Raw genomic sequence first — 15,239 nt, 5'->3', positions numbered from 1 at the left:
GGCCACATGATCAGGAAGATTTTAATGTGTTTGAGCAACATGGTGGAACTAAGGTAACATACGACATACGACCGACAATCTTTGCTGGCATGGCGAGTTTCTAGTTGTTTTGGAACTGTTGGTGAGACCGTTAAAAGTCGTTGGCGCTGTTTGAATTTGTTCTACCAGCAGCAAGATCTGACTGCTGGCCCAGTGATGGATTCTAATGCAAATCAGGGCTGTTTCCAGAGGAGGCAGAGGAGGAGAGGACCTGGAGCTTATGGAGCGAAGGAACTGGATGAGGCTGTCGGCAGGCCCAGAGGAAGAGAGAGAGGCTTCTGGAGGAGTTGGTGGCGGCGGCAGCAGTATGCTCCAGGGGCGAAAAGAAGCAAGGCCTCTTTAAGGAAAGGGTGGAAGAGTCAGCATCAGAAAAAGGAAAGAAGGCGAGGTTGTCAGAATACAAGCTAACTTGAGGGCTAATCCACATGGAGCCCCATTTCCATCTGTCCTGTTTGCCATTGTTCACTCCCTAGAGACTAAAATGGACAATGTGAAATTTGAGCAGGCCCCGAACAAGGAGTATATATAGGAGGTGGTGACCCTTTGAGAGCTGTATGCAATGAAATTTCATTTTGATGTATGCCGATTGGTGTACATTCAAAGTGACAATAAAGTTATCATCATCATGTGTACTCAATAAAGCTTATCTTTTATGGCCTTCAAAGCCTTGAAGATTTCTTTTTCTGGGTTTGCTAGTTGGACAGTTGACAAGCAGTTCAGAACATACAATGGAAACTCCTTGCAAGACATTTCATAATGCATGGACCAAAGTTTCAACATGGAAACTGTGAAATCCAAAATGCTAGGGAATTAATGGAATTTTGGCATCCAGATAAAACCATTAATAGATACATGCAGGATTGGCAACTTGCATCTCTACCACCTCAAAGGTAGATGGCTTATATGGATAAACATTTACACACCAGGTTAAAAGAGACAATAAAAAGCTAAGAAGGAATCATCATCATCATCAAGTTGGAAGGGATCTTGGAGGCCATCTAGTCCACCCCCCTGCTCAGGCAGGAAACCCTATACCATTTCAGACAAACGGCTGTCCAATCTCTTCTTAAAGATTTCCAGTGTTAGAGCATTCACAGCTTCTAGAGGCAGGTTGTTCCACTGATTAATTGTTCTAACTGTCAGAAAGTTTCTCTTTAGTTCTAGGTTGCTTCACTCTTTGATTAGTTTCCATCCATTGCTTCTTGTCTTGCCTTCAGAAGCTTTGGAAAATAGCTTGACTCCCTCTTCTATGTGGCAACCCCTGAGATATTGGAATACTGCTATCATGTCCCCCTAGTCCTTCTCTTCATTAAACTAGACATACCCAATTTCAGCAACCGTTCTTTGTAGGTTTTAGCCTCCAGTCCCTTAATCTTTGTTGCTCTTCTCTGTACTCTTTCTAGAGTCTCAACATCTTTTTTACATCGTGGTAACAAAAACTGGATGCAGTATTCTAGGTGTGGCCTTACCAAGGCATTGTAAAGTGGTATTAGTACTTCACGTGATCTTGATTCTATCCCTCTGTTAATGCACTCACTCGCACTGTGTTGGCTTTTTTGGCAGCTGCAACACACTGCTGGCTCATATTTCAGTGATTGTCAACTAGGACTCCGAGATCCCTCTCACAGTTGCTACTATTGAGCAAGGTTCCCTCTAAACTATATCTGTGCATTTGGTTTTTCTTGCCTAAATGTAGAACCTTACTTTTTTCACCACTGAATTTCATTTTGTTAGATAGTGCCCAGAACACATCCTATCTAACAACCAACACCAGATAAATGATCAAGCAGAAAACAATACCCTAATCAGGAAGCTACCAAGGGGAAAACCACATATCCCCACCAACATAGGCAGAACAGAGAACAAACCCCACACTCACTCGCACTGATGAGGTTAACGAAACATCTGCAAGCTCAGAGAGCAACTCCACAGTTCAACCCTGAACTACAGATATTTTCTTCTATTGAAAATGAGTTTTCTGACAAAACCTATATACAATGAGCTCTTCCTAAGGAAATTAGAGTTGTATGCATATTGGCACTCCAGAAATCTCCCACCACTCAAGCGGAATGTGCACATGGAACCGTCAATTTTGTTTTAGAAATTTCTTGTTTTTCAGTAAGAAAGGCAATCTTCTTTTTGCAATGTGAAAAGACATCATTGGCGTTAATGCAAAAAACACAAGAGATCTACAAACCATGCATTTTGTTGCTTTCCATAAATTCTTCGTCCTGCTGGTGGGAATGGTTCCAATCACCTTGGATATAAGTCTTCACATTCTCCTCAAGGTACCAAGACTGATTTTCATCAAAAATCAAAAAGAGGAGGGCGAATTCCTTGCTAACACCTTTCCTTCTCCCGTTGGAATCCAGTGTCCCTTTACGACAAACTTTCAATGGGCCAATGAGGCCGCTGTACAAATCCTGCCAGAAAAGGAGAGAGCAAAACTCTTTGCAAACATTTGCTAGAACTCCACATATTTTTCATTAACATACAAGCAGAGCACAGCCAGCTGTGTCAAGGTCTTAAAGTTTACATAGGTGTGGTACACCAGAACAAAGGAATACTAAAACTCAGTACCATTCTATTCAGTTGGTTTCGCCTCAGCCAATGCCAAAGTGGTCCTCAGCCGGCAACCAGTTATAATGGACTTTCCCAGTCTAACCACTTGCAACATGGATGTGAAGTTCTGCCCACTTTCTGGGGCCACATTTTGGGTGTTTGGCAACTGGCCAGCATTTACAGCCACCTGTAGTGTCCCATGGTCACCTGACCACAATTTGCAACATTTTTGCCAGAATCCAGCATTTATTTCAGGTTTCCAGAAAAAAGCACCCATTAATGATAATGGTTTTGTTTAATAACCACAGCATTCACTTAATGACCATGGTGTTTACAACCACTATGTTTGCTTAATGACCACTGCAAAAAAAGATTGTAAAATTGGGTATGGTCACATAGTGACCCGCTTAACAATTGGCATGATTTGTAACTGCATTTCTGGGCTCAATTACGGTTATGAGCCAAGGACGACCTACAGAGTGTGACAGCTGTTGTAAAAGCTGCAGGCAACAGTAGGACACAACATGACAGAACTGGGGCTAAGACCAGTGTGGAAAGAAAGATGGCACCATACGCTGCAGGTCAGACTTCTTTGAAAGGAAAAGCTGCTTCTTCATCTTCTGGGCAGGAAGAACGAAGGGAAGAGAAAAGCCAAGGTACGAACACTGCTTTGAGGAGCCTGATGCATGTTCACGTCTCTTTTGCTTTATTACTTATTTTTGTGAACAGCTTCTAGCATGCAGATTTGTTTGTGAGGGATATATCACCAAACACACATACACACACAAACACCACTTCCTCCAGGAGCTCAAGATGGCATGCATGAGACTCCCTCTGCTATTTTCCCCACAACTGCTAGCCCCTGAGGTAGTCTTGGCTGAGGGAGAATGACAGTCTCAGCTGCCCAGGCAGCTGCTAAGGTTGGGGCTTCAGCCATTCCTAATCTCCACCTTGACCACTAACACTTCATTGGGCAGCTCCCTCTCATCCTGGGAGAGGACATCAACAGCAAGGAATGAAAGAATGCACACCTTGACACGATCCACTGTGGAATAGTAGATCCAACTCAAACAGGCAGAATCATTTGGTCCTGGACCAGATCTTTCAGGAACATTCCATTGATAGGTTACAATTTCTCCTGGAAGAGAGAGATTTCAACACTTTTGTTAGGAATTTTAGCTACAGAGGATTGTACATCTGAAAATTAAGGCCTTCAGATATAAAGCCCTCCTCATAAACACCAAGCTACAAAAGAGAGTACACATGATGAGAAAAGCAACATATTTATCAGCAGACTTAAGTTACTACAGGGCATCAGCTAAAATCTAGGACCACTTTTTCCCATTGTTGATTCAACAATACCTTTATTTGGAACAATAGTTTCCATGTGTTCTTCTTTGATCTGTACTAATTTTCACAAGCCAAATAGAACAGAATTTTTTATTGGCCAAATGGGATTGGACATACAAGGAATTTGTCTCGGTACATAAGCTCTCAGTGTACATACAAGCAACAGGTGATAAATCATGATCATAATCATCATAAAAATATATTCATCATAAATCATAAGATGCAATGCTTAGTGATAGGATACTAGATAAGCAAACAACATACATCATACTAGGATATTAAATAAAACAATACAAATCATAAGATACAAGCCACAAAGTTATAGTCATAAGAAGATAGGTAATAGGAAATATGAGAATAATATAGCTTTACTAGGTAATCTGACAGTGTTGAGTGAATTAGTTGTTTAGCAGAATGATGGCATGGGAGAAAAAAAATTGTCTTTGTGTCTGGTTGTTATGGTGTGCAATGCCATATAAGTGTCGTCTTGAGGGAAGAAGTTTGTGTAGATAGAACTTGTGTAGAACTTCTGTAGATAGATATTTTCACAGCCCTCTTTTTTGCTTGTGCAGTATACAGGACTTCAATGGAAGGCAGGCTGGTTTGGTTGAAGTGCCAAATCAGACAGTCATAGAGGTGCAAATGACAGACTCAATAATTCCTTTGTAGAACCATATAAGCAGCTCTTTGGGCAGTCTGAACTTTCTGAGTTGGCACAGGAAGAACATTCTTTGTTGTATTTTTTTGATGACATTTTTGATGTTAGGTCTCCATTTTAAGTCTTGAGATATTATAGAACCTAGAAACTTGAAGGTCTCTACTGTTGATACTGCTGTTTAGTATTGTAAAATAGGAGGTTTTTCCTAAAATCTACTATCATTTCTACCATTTTGAATGTGTTCAGTTTAAGATTGTTCCAGCCGTACCACAAGGCTAGTTATTCAATCTCATTCTCATGGTCTGAAATGAGAGCAACTGCACATCATCTGCAAACTTCAGTACTTTAACAGAGGGATCCTTTGAGATGCAGTTGTTGGTATAGGGCAGGGGTAGGCAACCTAGGCTCTTTTATGACTCATGGACTTCAACTCCCAGAATTCCTGAGCTGACTCAGGAATTCTGGGAGTTGAAGTCCATGAGTCATAAAAGAGCAGAGGTTGCCTACCCCTGGTATAGGGAGAGAAGTGGAGAAGCCTGGGGAGGAGGGCTGTGCTAATTGTACAGGTGGTGTGATTTAGCCTAGCTTTACCTGCTGCTTCCTATCTGTTTAGAAAGCTTATGATCCACTTACAAGTGTGGTCAGTCATGGCTAGCTGAATTAGTTTAGTTTGAAGAATATGTAGAATGATGGTATTGAATGCCAAGCTAAAGTCTACAAAAAGGATCCTTGCATAGGTCCTTGGAGCTTCAAGATGTTGCAGGATTAAGATTATTAATTTAAATGCTTCCACCAGCACACCCCTACCTAACTGACTGGTTAAGAATATGTAAGGACCCGCTTCAAAACCTCATCCCAAGAAAGCAGGACTCTTGGAACAAATCCATTCCAAAAGGAACTTTTATTGGGAGAAGCTGATTGCAGGCATGGAAGGCAGGATCTGAGGGGTTCCTGCTCAGATCAATAAGTTAAAAGAGCATCAAGCAAACCCCACCCCAATAGTTCACCAGGTCAGTTCAAACGAGCCAATCCCCAGGTGTTAAGTCCGCTGTGGGAATGGAGCTGATAACAGAGCCCGTTCCCATGCCTGTGAAGACATTGTTGGGTCTTCGCATCTTTCTCTTCTGCAGCAAGAAATAAGCCAGATGGCCGGAGGCACATTCCTTTCTCACCCCTGATTGACATCAAGGGGAAACAGTTCAAAGAGCAAGTGGATAGAAACAGCAGACAGGATACACTGTGTCCAAGCAAAAGGAGAAATAAACATCCAATAGGGCCTCCCCCCCTCCCCTCAGGAGAATGACACAACCCACAGAAAGAAACTGGAAAAGGACAGAGTCCAATACCCCCCAACAAGGAAATGGGTTCTGACAGTTCTCTGCTATTGTGCAACTAAAAATTACTTGATTGGAGTGTTTGGGTTTTTCTTTTACAATAATGTTCTTTTTAGCTGTTGCTTTACAAACCATGTTTTAACTCTATTCTTCTGTATTTATTTAAATATATTTAAATACTTCTGCATTTTTTAAGATATTTATTGCCTCTATTCAGTTTTCACAAATTGTTTGCTCTAATGAGACTTTGGGGGCTCTTGGAGGACACTGTTGTGATTCAGGGTCAGCCGGTGGGTTCGGCAGTTGGGTCGGACGACTCAGAGGAGGAGGAGTTGAAGAGCTTGCTGATGATGGCCTTGAGGCTCCGCAGAGCCCTCAGCCGGGCCCCTCCCACCTGGTCACGACGGAGACCCAGCTGTGTGAGCCTGACAGCGTGGATGAAGATGACCCACAGCTGGCCCTGTTCAAGGACGCCCGACGCAGGAGGCAGTCAATCAGGAGTAAACAGAGGAAGGCAATGGGGTACCTCAGAAGGAGGCAGAGAGAGGCCACGCCCTGAACTGTATTTAAGGGGAATGTGGGAGGGCTGGTTTGCTGAAGGCAACCGCTTGGATAGTTCCTGTTTCATAGCTCCTGTTTCATGGTTGGTGTCTTGTCTTGCTCTGTTTTATGTTAATAAATTTGGCAGGCTTTATTCCAGCCTTTTGCCGTTTTTAAAGGGGTTGTCCCTGCTTTTGCTGCAGGGCCGGTAGCAAAACAGAACAGACACCATAGCAATTGCAGGTGAAAAGAGACAGAATAATGCAACTAGTGTTGTTAAGTGAGCCAATTGGACTCCATAATTAGCTTTCAGATGACAACTGGGGAAATCTGAGATCAAAACTCCATTAAGCCACAAAGTTCACTGCTGATCTAGGACCAAGTTTCCACTCGCAGCCTAAACTCCCTCACTGGACTATGGTATACATCAGTCTTTCTCAACCTCGGCAACTTTAAGATGTGTGGACTTCAACTCCCAGAATTCTAGCTGGCTGGGGAAATCTGGGAGTTGAAGTCCACAGACCTTAAAGTTGCTGAGGCTGAGAAACACTGGCATTAAAAAAATGGGATTACTATGATCTTTATTATGGTCACTGACCAAAACAAAAAGGGGGGTGAAGGAAAAAAGAATTATCTCCTCAGTCCTTGGGGAAAAGATGGGGGAGGGGGGCTGAACAAAGGACAGGTGAGAAAAATAAAGTGGCCGCATAGAGAGCTGCTCCTTTTTACATGCCTCTTCATCGACTCAGCCTAGTCCCTGATACTCTGGATTCTTTGAATCTGGGAAAATAATTATAGTCAGGAAGGAAATCTGAGGGCAGTTTGGAAATAAACCTCCATTTGGTTATCAATGACACTCACAGATACAGAACTTCTATTATGCACATTAGAAATCTACAGCATTACATTAATTGCCATTCAAATTGAGGCACTTGTCATAATGTCTTACAAAGTTTGAAATCCCTTAGTAGTTGCTTGGCACCAAATCTGGGATTTAGGGGGGGAGGGGTAATCAAAAACATCCCAAGAGAACTGCTTCAAAAGTTCTTGGGTGCATCTAGCGGTGTCAACGCTGTGACAATGGATGTTCCCATTATGACCACTGAGCGAAATTGCAGCCATTTTACTTTGCTTTTAACTTGCTTTCTTTGCTTATTAGGAAAACAGACATAGAAGGGGGATGGGGCAAATACTTAAGCTCAGCTAGCCATAACAATAGTGCAGCTTCGTGGGAACTGAAGGATGCAAACTGATAACATTTGGTGGGCTGAGAGAATGGAGGAGAAGCCCGGCGCTTTAAGTTAATTGGAGAACGTGATTTATGACTGTCTGAGGGTGGGAATTGCAACTTGTTACTTTGTGTCTGGGTGCGGGAAGTTTAGTTTTGGGTTCAACTATGTAACGCTGATACTTTGTTTCCTGAATAAAATGTTCTTTAAGGAAGATTCCTTGCCTTGAAGTTCTTTATTGGGTTTCATCTTTCGGAACCATGACAAACGGTGTGCGGGCAAGAATTATCATGAACCAACACCACGCTGGAAGTGGTGCCATAGAAAATCCTGCCAAATGTGAAGATGCCAAAGGAGTACTGCTAGTGAAGTTTATGGAGCGTGATTCAACCATCAATTCAGAAGTCTATTGTGAAACGTTACAAAAGTCAGACAAGCCATCCATAACAAGCATCGAGGCATGCTGACTTCCAGTGTCGTGATGGTTCACGATAATGCTCGACCGCACCACCGCTAGAAGCTTTTGAAGCAGTTCCGTTGGGATGTTTTTGATCAAACACACCCCTACTACAATGAATTTCAAATCTTGTAAGACATTATGACAAGTGCCTCAATTTGAATGTCGTAATGTAATGTAGTTTTCTAATGTTATAATAAAAGTTCTGTATCTGCGAGTATCTGTCATTGATAACCAAACGGAGGTTTATTTCCAAATTGCCCACATATTAGCATCTTTCTTACCAGGAATTTCTGAATTCACTACCCTGTCCATCCAGAAGCTACAGTTTACGTCTGCATTGACAATTCATATTTTTAAGGCTTTTTAAGTCTTAGGGAAGGTAGGGCAGATGGTGCAGTTGTGAACTTTTTGATACACACATACACAAACACAACATGTGTAAATGAAGAAACAAAACTCAGGCGTATAGGTTGCCACAGAGAACATGTTGGCAAGACTCACCAGGTACTGCTGTCTTAGAGTCCTTGTTCTTTTCCAGGACTCCGTGGGCATGAATGGAGTAAGGCCGCATGGCTTTGTTCCTAAAAACTATGTTCAGCACATCTCCCACTTCTGCCCAAATAAAGGGACCTGGAGGCAGGAAGGACAAAGCAAAAGAACAGTGACTCAGCTTTTGCGAAATTTCAGCAGGGGTTGGTGGTGGTTCTTCTGATGAACAGCAATGTGTAGCCCCCTCCCAGTGGTTTCAGAGAGCAGCATAACTACTTTGCTTCTGAGAGAAGGAGCCAGCTTGCTTTGCTTTGTGCCACTGGACGTGGCTTCCTGACCAATTCAGAGCATCAGTTTGGGGGGCGGGGCCAGCTGTCAAGCTGACCGGTTGTGTTAAACGGCTCGCCGAAATACACAACCGCTTTACCAGCCGCTTGGGCTAGCTTTTCAGAGCCACAGTTCCTTGGAGGGGAGCCGAGAAGGATGACCTGTAGTGTGAATCCAGGTGGCGACCCGAGCGTGACAGCAGGGAAGAGCCTGGCAGACCGAGCGGGGAAGAAGACGGCCTTCAATGGCTGACATAGAGGCTTGACAGAGGGACAACACAGGCGGTGAAGTAGCTGAACAACAGGTGACTGGAACTGGCTGAAAATTGGTTCTGATGGAGGAACTTCCTTTGGAAGTTTTCCCCGGGTAGCACAGGTCAGAAGGATCCCAGGGAAAAAAGGGGGGAGTTTTTTTTTCCTCCTCCCCCCCCAAAAGTGGCGAGAAAGGCTCTTTTGGGGGAAAAATCCAAAAAGTCCCAAAATTGAATTTGGAATGAGATAGAGACGTGTTAGCAGGGAAAGAACAGCAATAATGAGAAAGGAACCTAGACCGGAGAGCTTTAAGGACTATATGAGATCGAATTGGCAGTAGAAGAGAGAAAGAGAAGGAGATCTGGAAGAATGAGCTGACATTTTGGAAGTGACATTTTGAAAGTGATAGCACAATTCTCTATGTGGAGCTGAAGTTAAAAAAAGAGCAAGAGGGACATCTAGTGGCTAAAATAGAATTTTTTTTTCTTTTTTCTTTTCCTTTCCTTGGAACTTATTGACATTGGACACATCCCCTTGGAAGTCTTTCTTTTCTTCTTTGTGGGATTATCGATAGACTTTGGATACAAAAGACTGTTTGGAGTAATAGATAAGATCTAATTGTGGCCGTGGTTTATAAAGTTTAGGCTGTGTATTTATATAAATTATTGCTATTATAATTAAGAAACAGTGAATTTGTGCTCAGAAATTAATATTTAAAATTATAGATATTCTATTTACTGCTATTAATTACCTATCTTATGTTATTTGTATTGTTATTACTACTGTTATTTTAGGTATAATTAAGCTAAGTAGGTTATTCTATTGATTGAAGTGTGGAGAGATATAGTAAAAGGGTGCGTTGGTTTAAAGAATTATTCAAAATGACGAGTATTCCTAACCTATCCAAGGTAGGGACAGCGAAGAAGGGGGCACAGATTGCCTCAGCTACATCGAGTCAAAAATAAACTGATGAGCTTCTGCAAAGAGAAAGGTCTAATGCATTTAAAGACCTGCAGGTCATGTTACAAGCAATGCAGGAGGCCATGGCTAGAAATCATGAGGAGTTGAGGAAAGAGATTGGAGAGGTGAGGAACGACACAAGCTATCTCAAAGAATGTATGCAAGTAATGGATGGAAGACTGGAATCATTCCAACAGCAGATGGCAAAGAATGAACAGAAATTACAAAAGATGGAGGAAAGGATGGAAAAGGAAGAAAAAAGAGTAGAAGAAATTAATGAGAAGCTAACCAGAGCGAAAAAAGAACTAGAAGCAACAGTCATCGCCCTAGAATCTGAAAAAGCTGACCGATACCTACGGTTTCAGAATATAAGAGAGGAAAGGGGAGAGGATTTATTGGAAATGATGGCGGACTTACTGGCAAAAGCTCTGGGAGTAGGGAAAGAAGAAATGCTGAGTGAAATGGATGAGGTCTATCAGATCCATACAAACTATGCAAGACGACATAACCTGCCTAAAGAGATTCATGTTAGGTTCGTTAAAAAGTTGATTAGGGATGAGATTCTCCACAGAGTGAGAGATGAACCATTAGAATGTAGGGGGAAACAGCTGATTGTCCTAAAGCAGGATCTACGAAGACCCTATCACTTCTTGACAACAAAATTGACTAGATATAATGTTAACTTTCGATGGTTGATTCCAGAGGCAATACTGATCTCGTGGCAGGACAAGAAGATTAGAATAGATACTCCAGATAAGGTGGAGGAGTTTTATAAGCAAAACTTTAGCAGTGAAGAAGAACTAGAAAGAGATGTCGAAGAAATGAGGGAGTCAAGGTTGGCTAGAGTAGAAGAGGAGGGACAACAGGGAAAAACGAGAAGTGAGAAGAGAGAGGAAACGGTAAACTATGAAAGGAAACAACAAGAGCTGAGAGAGGAGCCAAGGGAGACTAGAATAATGAGGGGTATAAAAACTAGATATAAGTAAAAACATGATGGGAGAACTCTAAATCCTATCTTTGATATTAATGGCTTAAACTCTCCTCAAAAAAGGAAAAAAACTTTAAATAAATTGATCAGAAGAAATTTAGATGTTATAGTTATCCAAGAGACTCACATTAAGGAACAGCATAGACAGGTGTTGGAATGCCCTAAACTGGGGAAGATGTTTGCATCTTTATCACAGCACAAAAAAAAGTAGTGATATATATCAGAGAGTCAATCTTAGCCAAGCAAATCTATAAAGATACAGAAGGTAGGATTTTGGTAGTGGAGATGACAATTAACCAAAAATGGATAATATTAGTAGGAATCTATGCCCCAAATGGGGGGCAAGAACAGTTCTATAGGAAACTATATAATACATTACGGGCGATAGATTGTGAGATAGATTGTATTATGGGCCATTTTAATCCAATGATAGACTGGAAGCTAGACTATAAAAGAAAGGAAAAAAGAAAGGGACACAGAAGAATATTGCCAATTTTTTTTTTATGATGGTGGATGAATTAGAGATGCGAGATATTTGGAGAGAAAGAAACCAAGGGGGAAGCCAATACACGTACTATTCGAGTAGATATAAGACGTGGTCCAGGATAGATATGGTTTGGGTATCGACAGAACTATCGCAGGAAATGGGGGAAGTGGAAATAGAAACGAATCTTTGGGCAGAGCACAACCCGGTGAGAATCAGGTGGAGAGGGGGGAAAAACAACAACAGGCAGATGGACGCTAAAAAGAGCGATTATAAAACACAAAGAATTTAAAATAAAGCTGGAGGAACAGCTAAAGTTGTTCTTCCAGGTAAATAAAAAAGAGGATATGAACATACAAAATTTATGGGATACAATGAAGGCGTATGTGAGAGGAGTGGCTATAGCTTACATGGCAAGGGAAAATAAAAAGAAGAAACAAAAGGGAAAAAACTTAGAAGAGGAATTCCAAAGATTAGAAATAGAACTACTGTCAGAATCCATTTATATCACATTCATAAATGCATGTTTAAAACATCATCCCCCCCATGGCTTCTGCCATCTCCCGAGGAAGGAGGAGCGCATGTGGATTCAGCCTGCCTTAGGTTATTTCAAAGACCAAGGGAACCTTTTGAATTGGGGGAACAAAAGGGAGGGTTAGAGAAGATGGCATCTGGCCTGTGTATTCTTTTAATTCTGAAGAAGAAGAAGGCAATAACTATAAAGATTCGAAGTTCCTTTTTTCCCACGAAAGGGATGACACGAAGTAAAATGATGGGGGCTGACCAAATGGGGTTGAGGGAAGGGGGGTTGAACCAGGAACCCTTTATAAAGTTTCAATTTGTAAAACAATACTAAGTCCTGTCTTGTATTTCCACAAGCAAGCATGTCCTAGTAAAAATTCCTTTTGGACTAGAACTGACTCCAAGAGTTTTTGTTTTCTTAAGACGTGGATTGGGGTGGGTCCTGACAACTACAACACAACCCCCAAAATAAAAGCCTGAAACAACAAATGGAAGTGATTAAACGGACGGTCTCTGGCCCTGGCCCAGAGACCGTCCTTCTGCCAGAGACCCTCAGATCTGTCCCATTCCTGCCCAGGCCCCCATAGGCACCCTTGATGCGAATGATGTAGAGCTGGCCACGCCCACCCAGTAGGCCATATGCCCTCTAGCCACACCCACCCACTAGGCCACGCCCACCCTGGCCATACCCAGCCGGCCCCTTGAGGGCAACCGCAATGCTGATGCGGCCCTCAATGAAATTGAGTTTGAAACCCCTGCGCTAGTACATCCAAATTTCATGAACTTGGGAAAAGTAATTCCGTACAGAGATATTTTAAATGAACAAGGGGAACTTAAATCTAGACAAGAATTAAAAGAAAACGGGGAACAATTGGAATGGTGGGTGTACCTGCAAATCCAGTCAAAGACAAAAAGGAATGGGGTATACGGAGAGATCTGACAACACTAGATAAAATACTATTGGGAACAGAGGAGAAAGCAATCAAAAGAACATATAAATATTTATTGGAATATAAAATGGAAGAGGAGCAGGTAAAAGAAGTGATGATAACATGGGCCCAAAATTTCGGATATAATATTGATTTCGACAAATGGCAAACGTTATGGGAAAGAAATAGAAAGCTAATCCTGGCTACCTCATATAAAGAGAATCTGTACAAAATGTTTTACAGGTGGCACTTCTCCCCAACAAGACTGGCAAAGATGAGAAAAGATATATCACCACAATGTTGGAAGTGCAAGAAAGTGTTAGGGACATTATCATATATGGTGGACATGTTCCAAAGCAAAAGAATTTTGGCGGTTAATAAAGACTTGGTTGGAGGAAATGTTGGGACTGAAGATAGATCTCAGAACAGAATTGTTTTTACTGGGAATGATAGATGGGAAGTTTAACAAAGGAGAGACATACAGTTGCAATAAAAAGTATGTGAACCCTTTGGGATTATGTGGAGTTTTGCATGAATTGGCCATAAAATGCGCTCTAAACATCATGTAAGTCACAACAATAGAAAAACACAGTCTGCTTAAAATAATACTACACAAATACTACACATGCCTCCCACTGGACTTTGATAAACATCAATTTGCCTACAGGGGAAATAGGTCGACAGACGATGCCATAGCTACTGCTTTACACTCTGTAGCAAGTCATCTCGAGAAACCTGGAAGCTACGTCAGGATGCTTTTTGTTGACTACAGCTCGGCTTTTAACACCATTTTGCCGAGCATTCTCATCGAGAAGCTGACTGACTTGAAATTCTCCCCCGCTATCTGCGATTGGATTCAAGACTTTCTTAGGGATCGGGTACAAACAGTGAGGGTCGGGTCTGCTTTGTCCACCCCCCTGAAGCTTTGCACCGGCACGCCACAGGGCTGTGTGCTTAGCCCCTACCTGTACTCTTTATACACTTATGATTGTGTATCATCTGACCCATCCACTGCGATAATCAAGTTCGCAGATGATACAACTGTGGTGGGTCTTATTACAGGTGGGGATGAGACAGCATATAGGGCGGAGGTACAAAAACTATCCATATGGTGTAGTAACAACAACTTGCACCTAAACATCAGCAAGACGAAAGAGATGGTGTTAGACTTCCGGAGAAAAAAAGAGGAACCTGCCCCACTTTACATCGGGGAGGACTGTGTAGAGAGAGTTCCCTCCTTTAAATTTCTGGGAGTCTACCTCTGTGAAGATCTGACCTGGAAAGTTAACACAACCCAGGTGGCTAGAAAGGCCCAACAGAGGCTTCACTTTCTTAGGATCTTGCGGAAGAACAGGGTAGAACAACAGCTAATGACCCTCTTTTACCGGTCTACCATAGAGAGCGTCCTCTCATATGGTATTGTGGTTTGGTATGCCGGTCTGACAGCCGCGGATAGGAAAGTATTACAGAGGGTAGTGAGCACAGCACAAGACATTGTGGGCTGTTCCCTGACACCACTGGATGACATCGCCAGGGCTCGTTGCCTTGGAAGAGTGAGGAAGATTCTCAGGGATGACTCACACCCTGGACGGTATCTCTTTACTCTCCTACCATCCGGTAGGAGATATAGGAATATAGCCAGCCGTACCAACAGGCTGAAGAATAGCTTTTATCCGTGGGCTGTTAGGCTTTTGAATGGGATATAATCTTATGCAGAGTTGACTTGGGAGGCCGGTGTGTGGTGTAGTTGGTTCACATAGTGTGGTGGGATGGAGGTTTTGTTGTCACTGTGTGTTGGGGGGAGAGAGCACAGGGGGAGGCTCAGCTAATCTCAATGTACACATGTTGTACTTTGACAATAAAGGTTTATTATTATTACAAACATTAGCTGTTGTCATGTTTTAATTGAACATAACATGTAAACATTCACAGTGCAGGGTGGAAAAAGTATGTGAACCCCTAGCCTAATGACTTCTCCAAGAGCCAATTGGAGCCAGGAGTGAGCCAACCTTGACTCCAATCAGTGTGATGATATTGGATGTGTTGCTGACAGCTGTCCTGCCCTTTAAAAACACACACCTGTTTTGGGTTTACTGGACTCAAGAAGCACTGTCTGA

General features: G+C 42.3%; 1 protein-coding gene across 4 annotated transcripts in view; it reads right to left on the bottom strand.

Moving 5' to 3' along the window:
* Nucleotides 1-15,239, bottom strand: part of HEPH (hephaestin) — a 111,841-nt gene that overhangs the window by 20,604 nt on the left and 75,998 nt on the right. For all 4 annotated transcript variants that reach the window (XR_014493635.1, XM_083372228.1, XM_083372227.1 and 1 more), the window contains exons 16-18: nt 8,674-8,802; nt 3,633-3,739; nt 2,237-2,462 (exon numbers count right to left, since the gene is read on the bottom strand). Coding sequence is in view for 3 of the 4 variants with exons in the window: in XM_083372228.1 (XP_083228354.1) it covers nt 2,237-2,462; nt 3,633-3,739; nt 8,674-8,802 (462 nt within the window). In the remaining variant the exon portion in view is untranslated. The remainder of the gene's footprint in view (nt 1-2,236; nt 2,463-3,632; nt 3,740-8,673; nt 8,803-15,239) is intronic.

Source organism: Vipera ursinii (assembly GCF_947247035.1).
Source record: "Vipera ursinii genome assembly, chromosome: 12".
In the NCBI taxonomy this organism is placed as follows: Eukaryota; Metazoa; Chordata; class Lepidosauria; order Squamata; family Viperidae; genus Vipera; species Vipera ursinii.
Note: the sequence above shows the minus strand (reverse complement) of the source record. Positions and strands in the feature narration are given on the sequence as shown.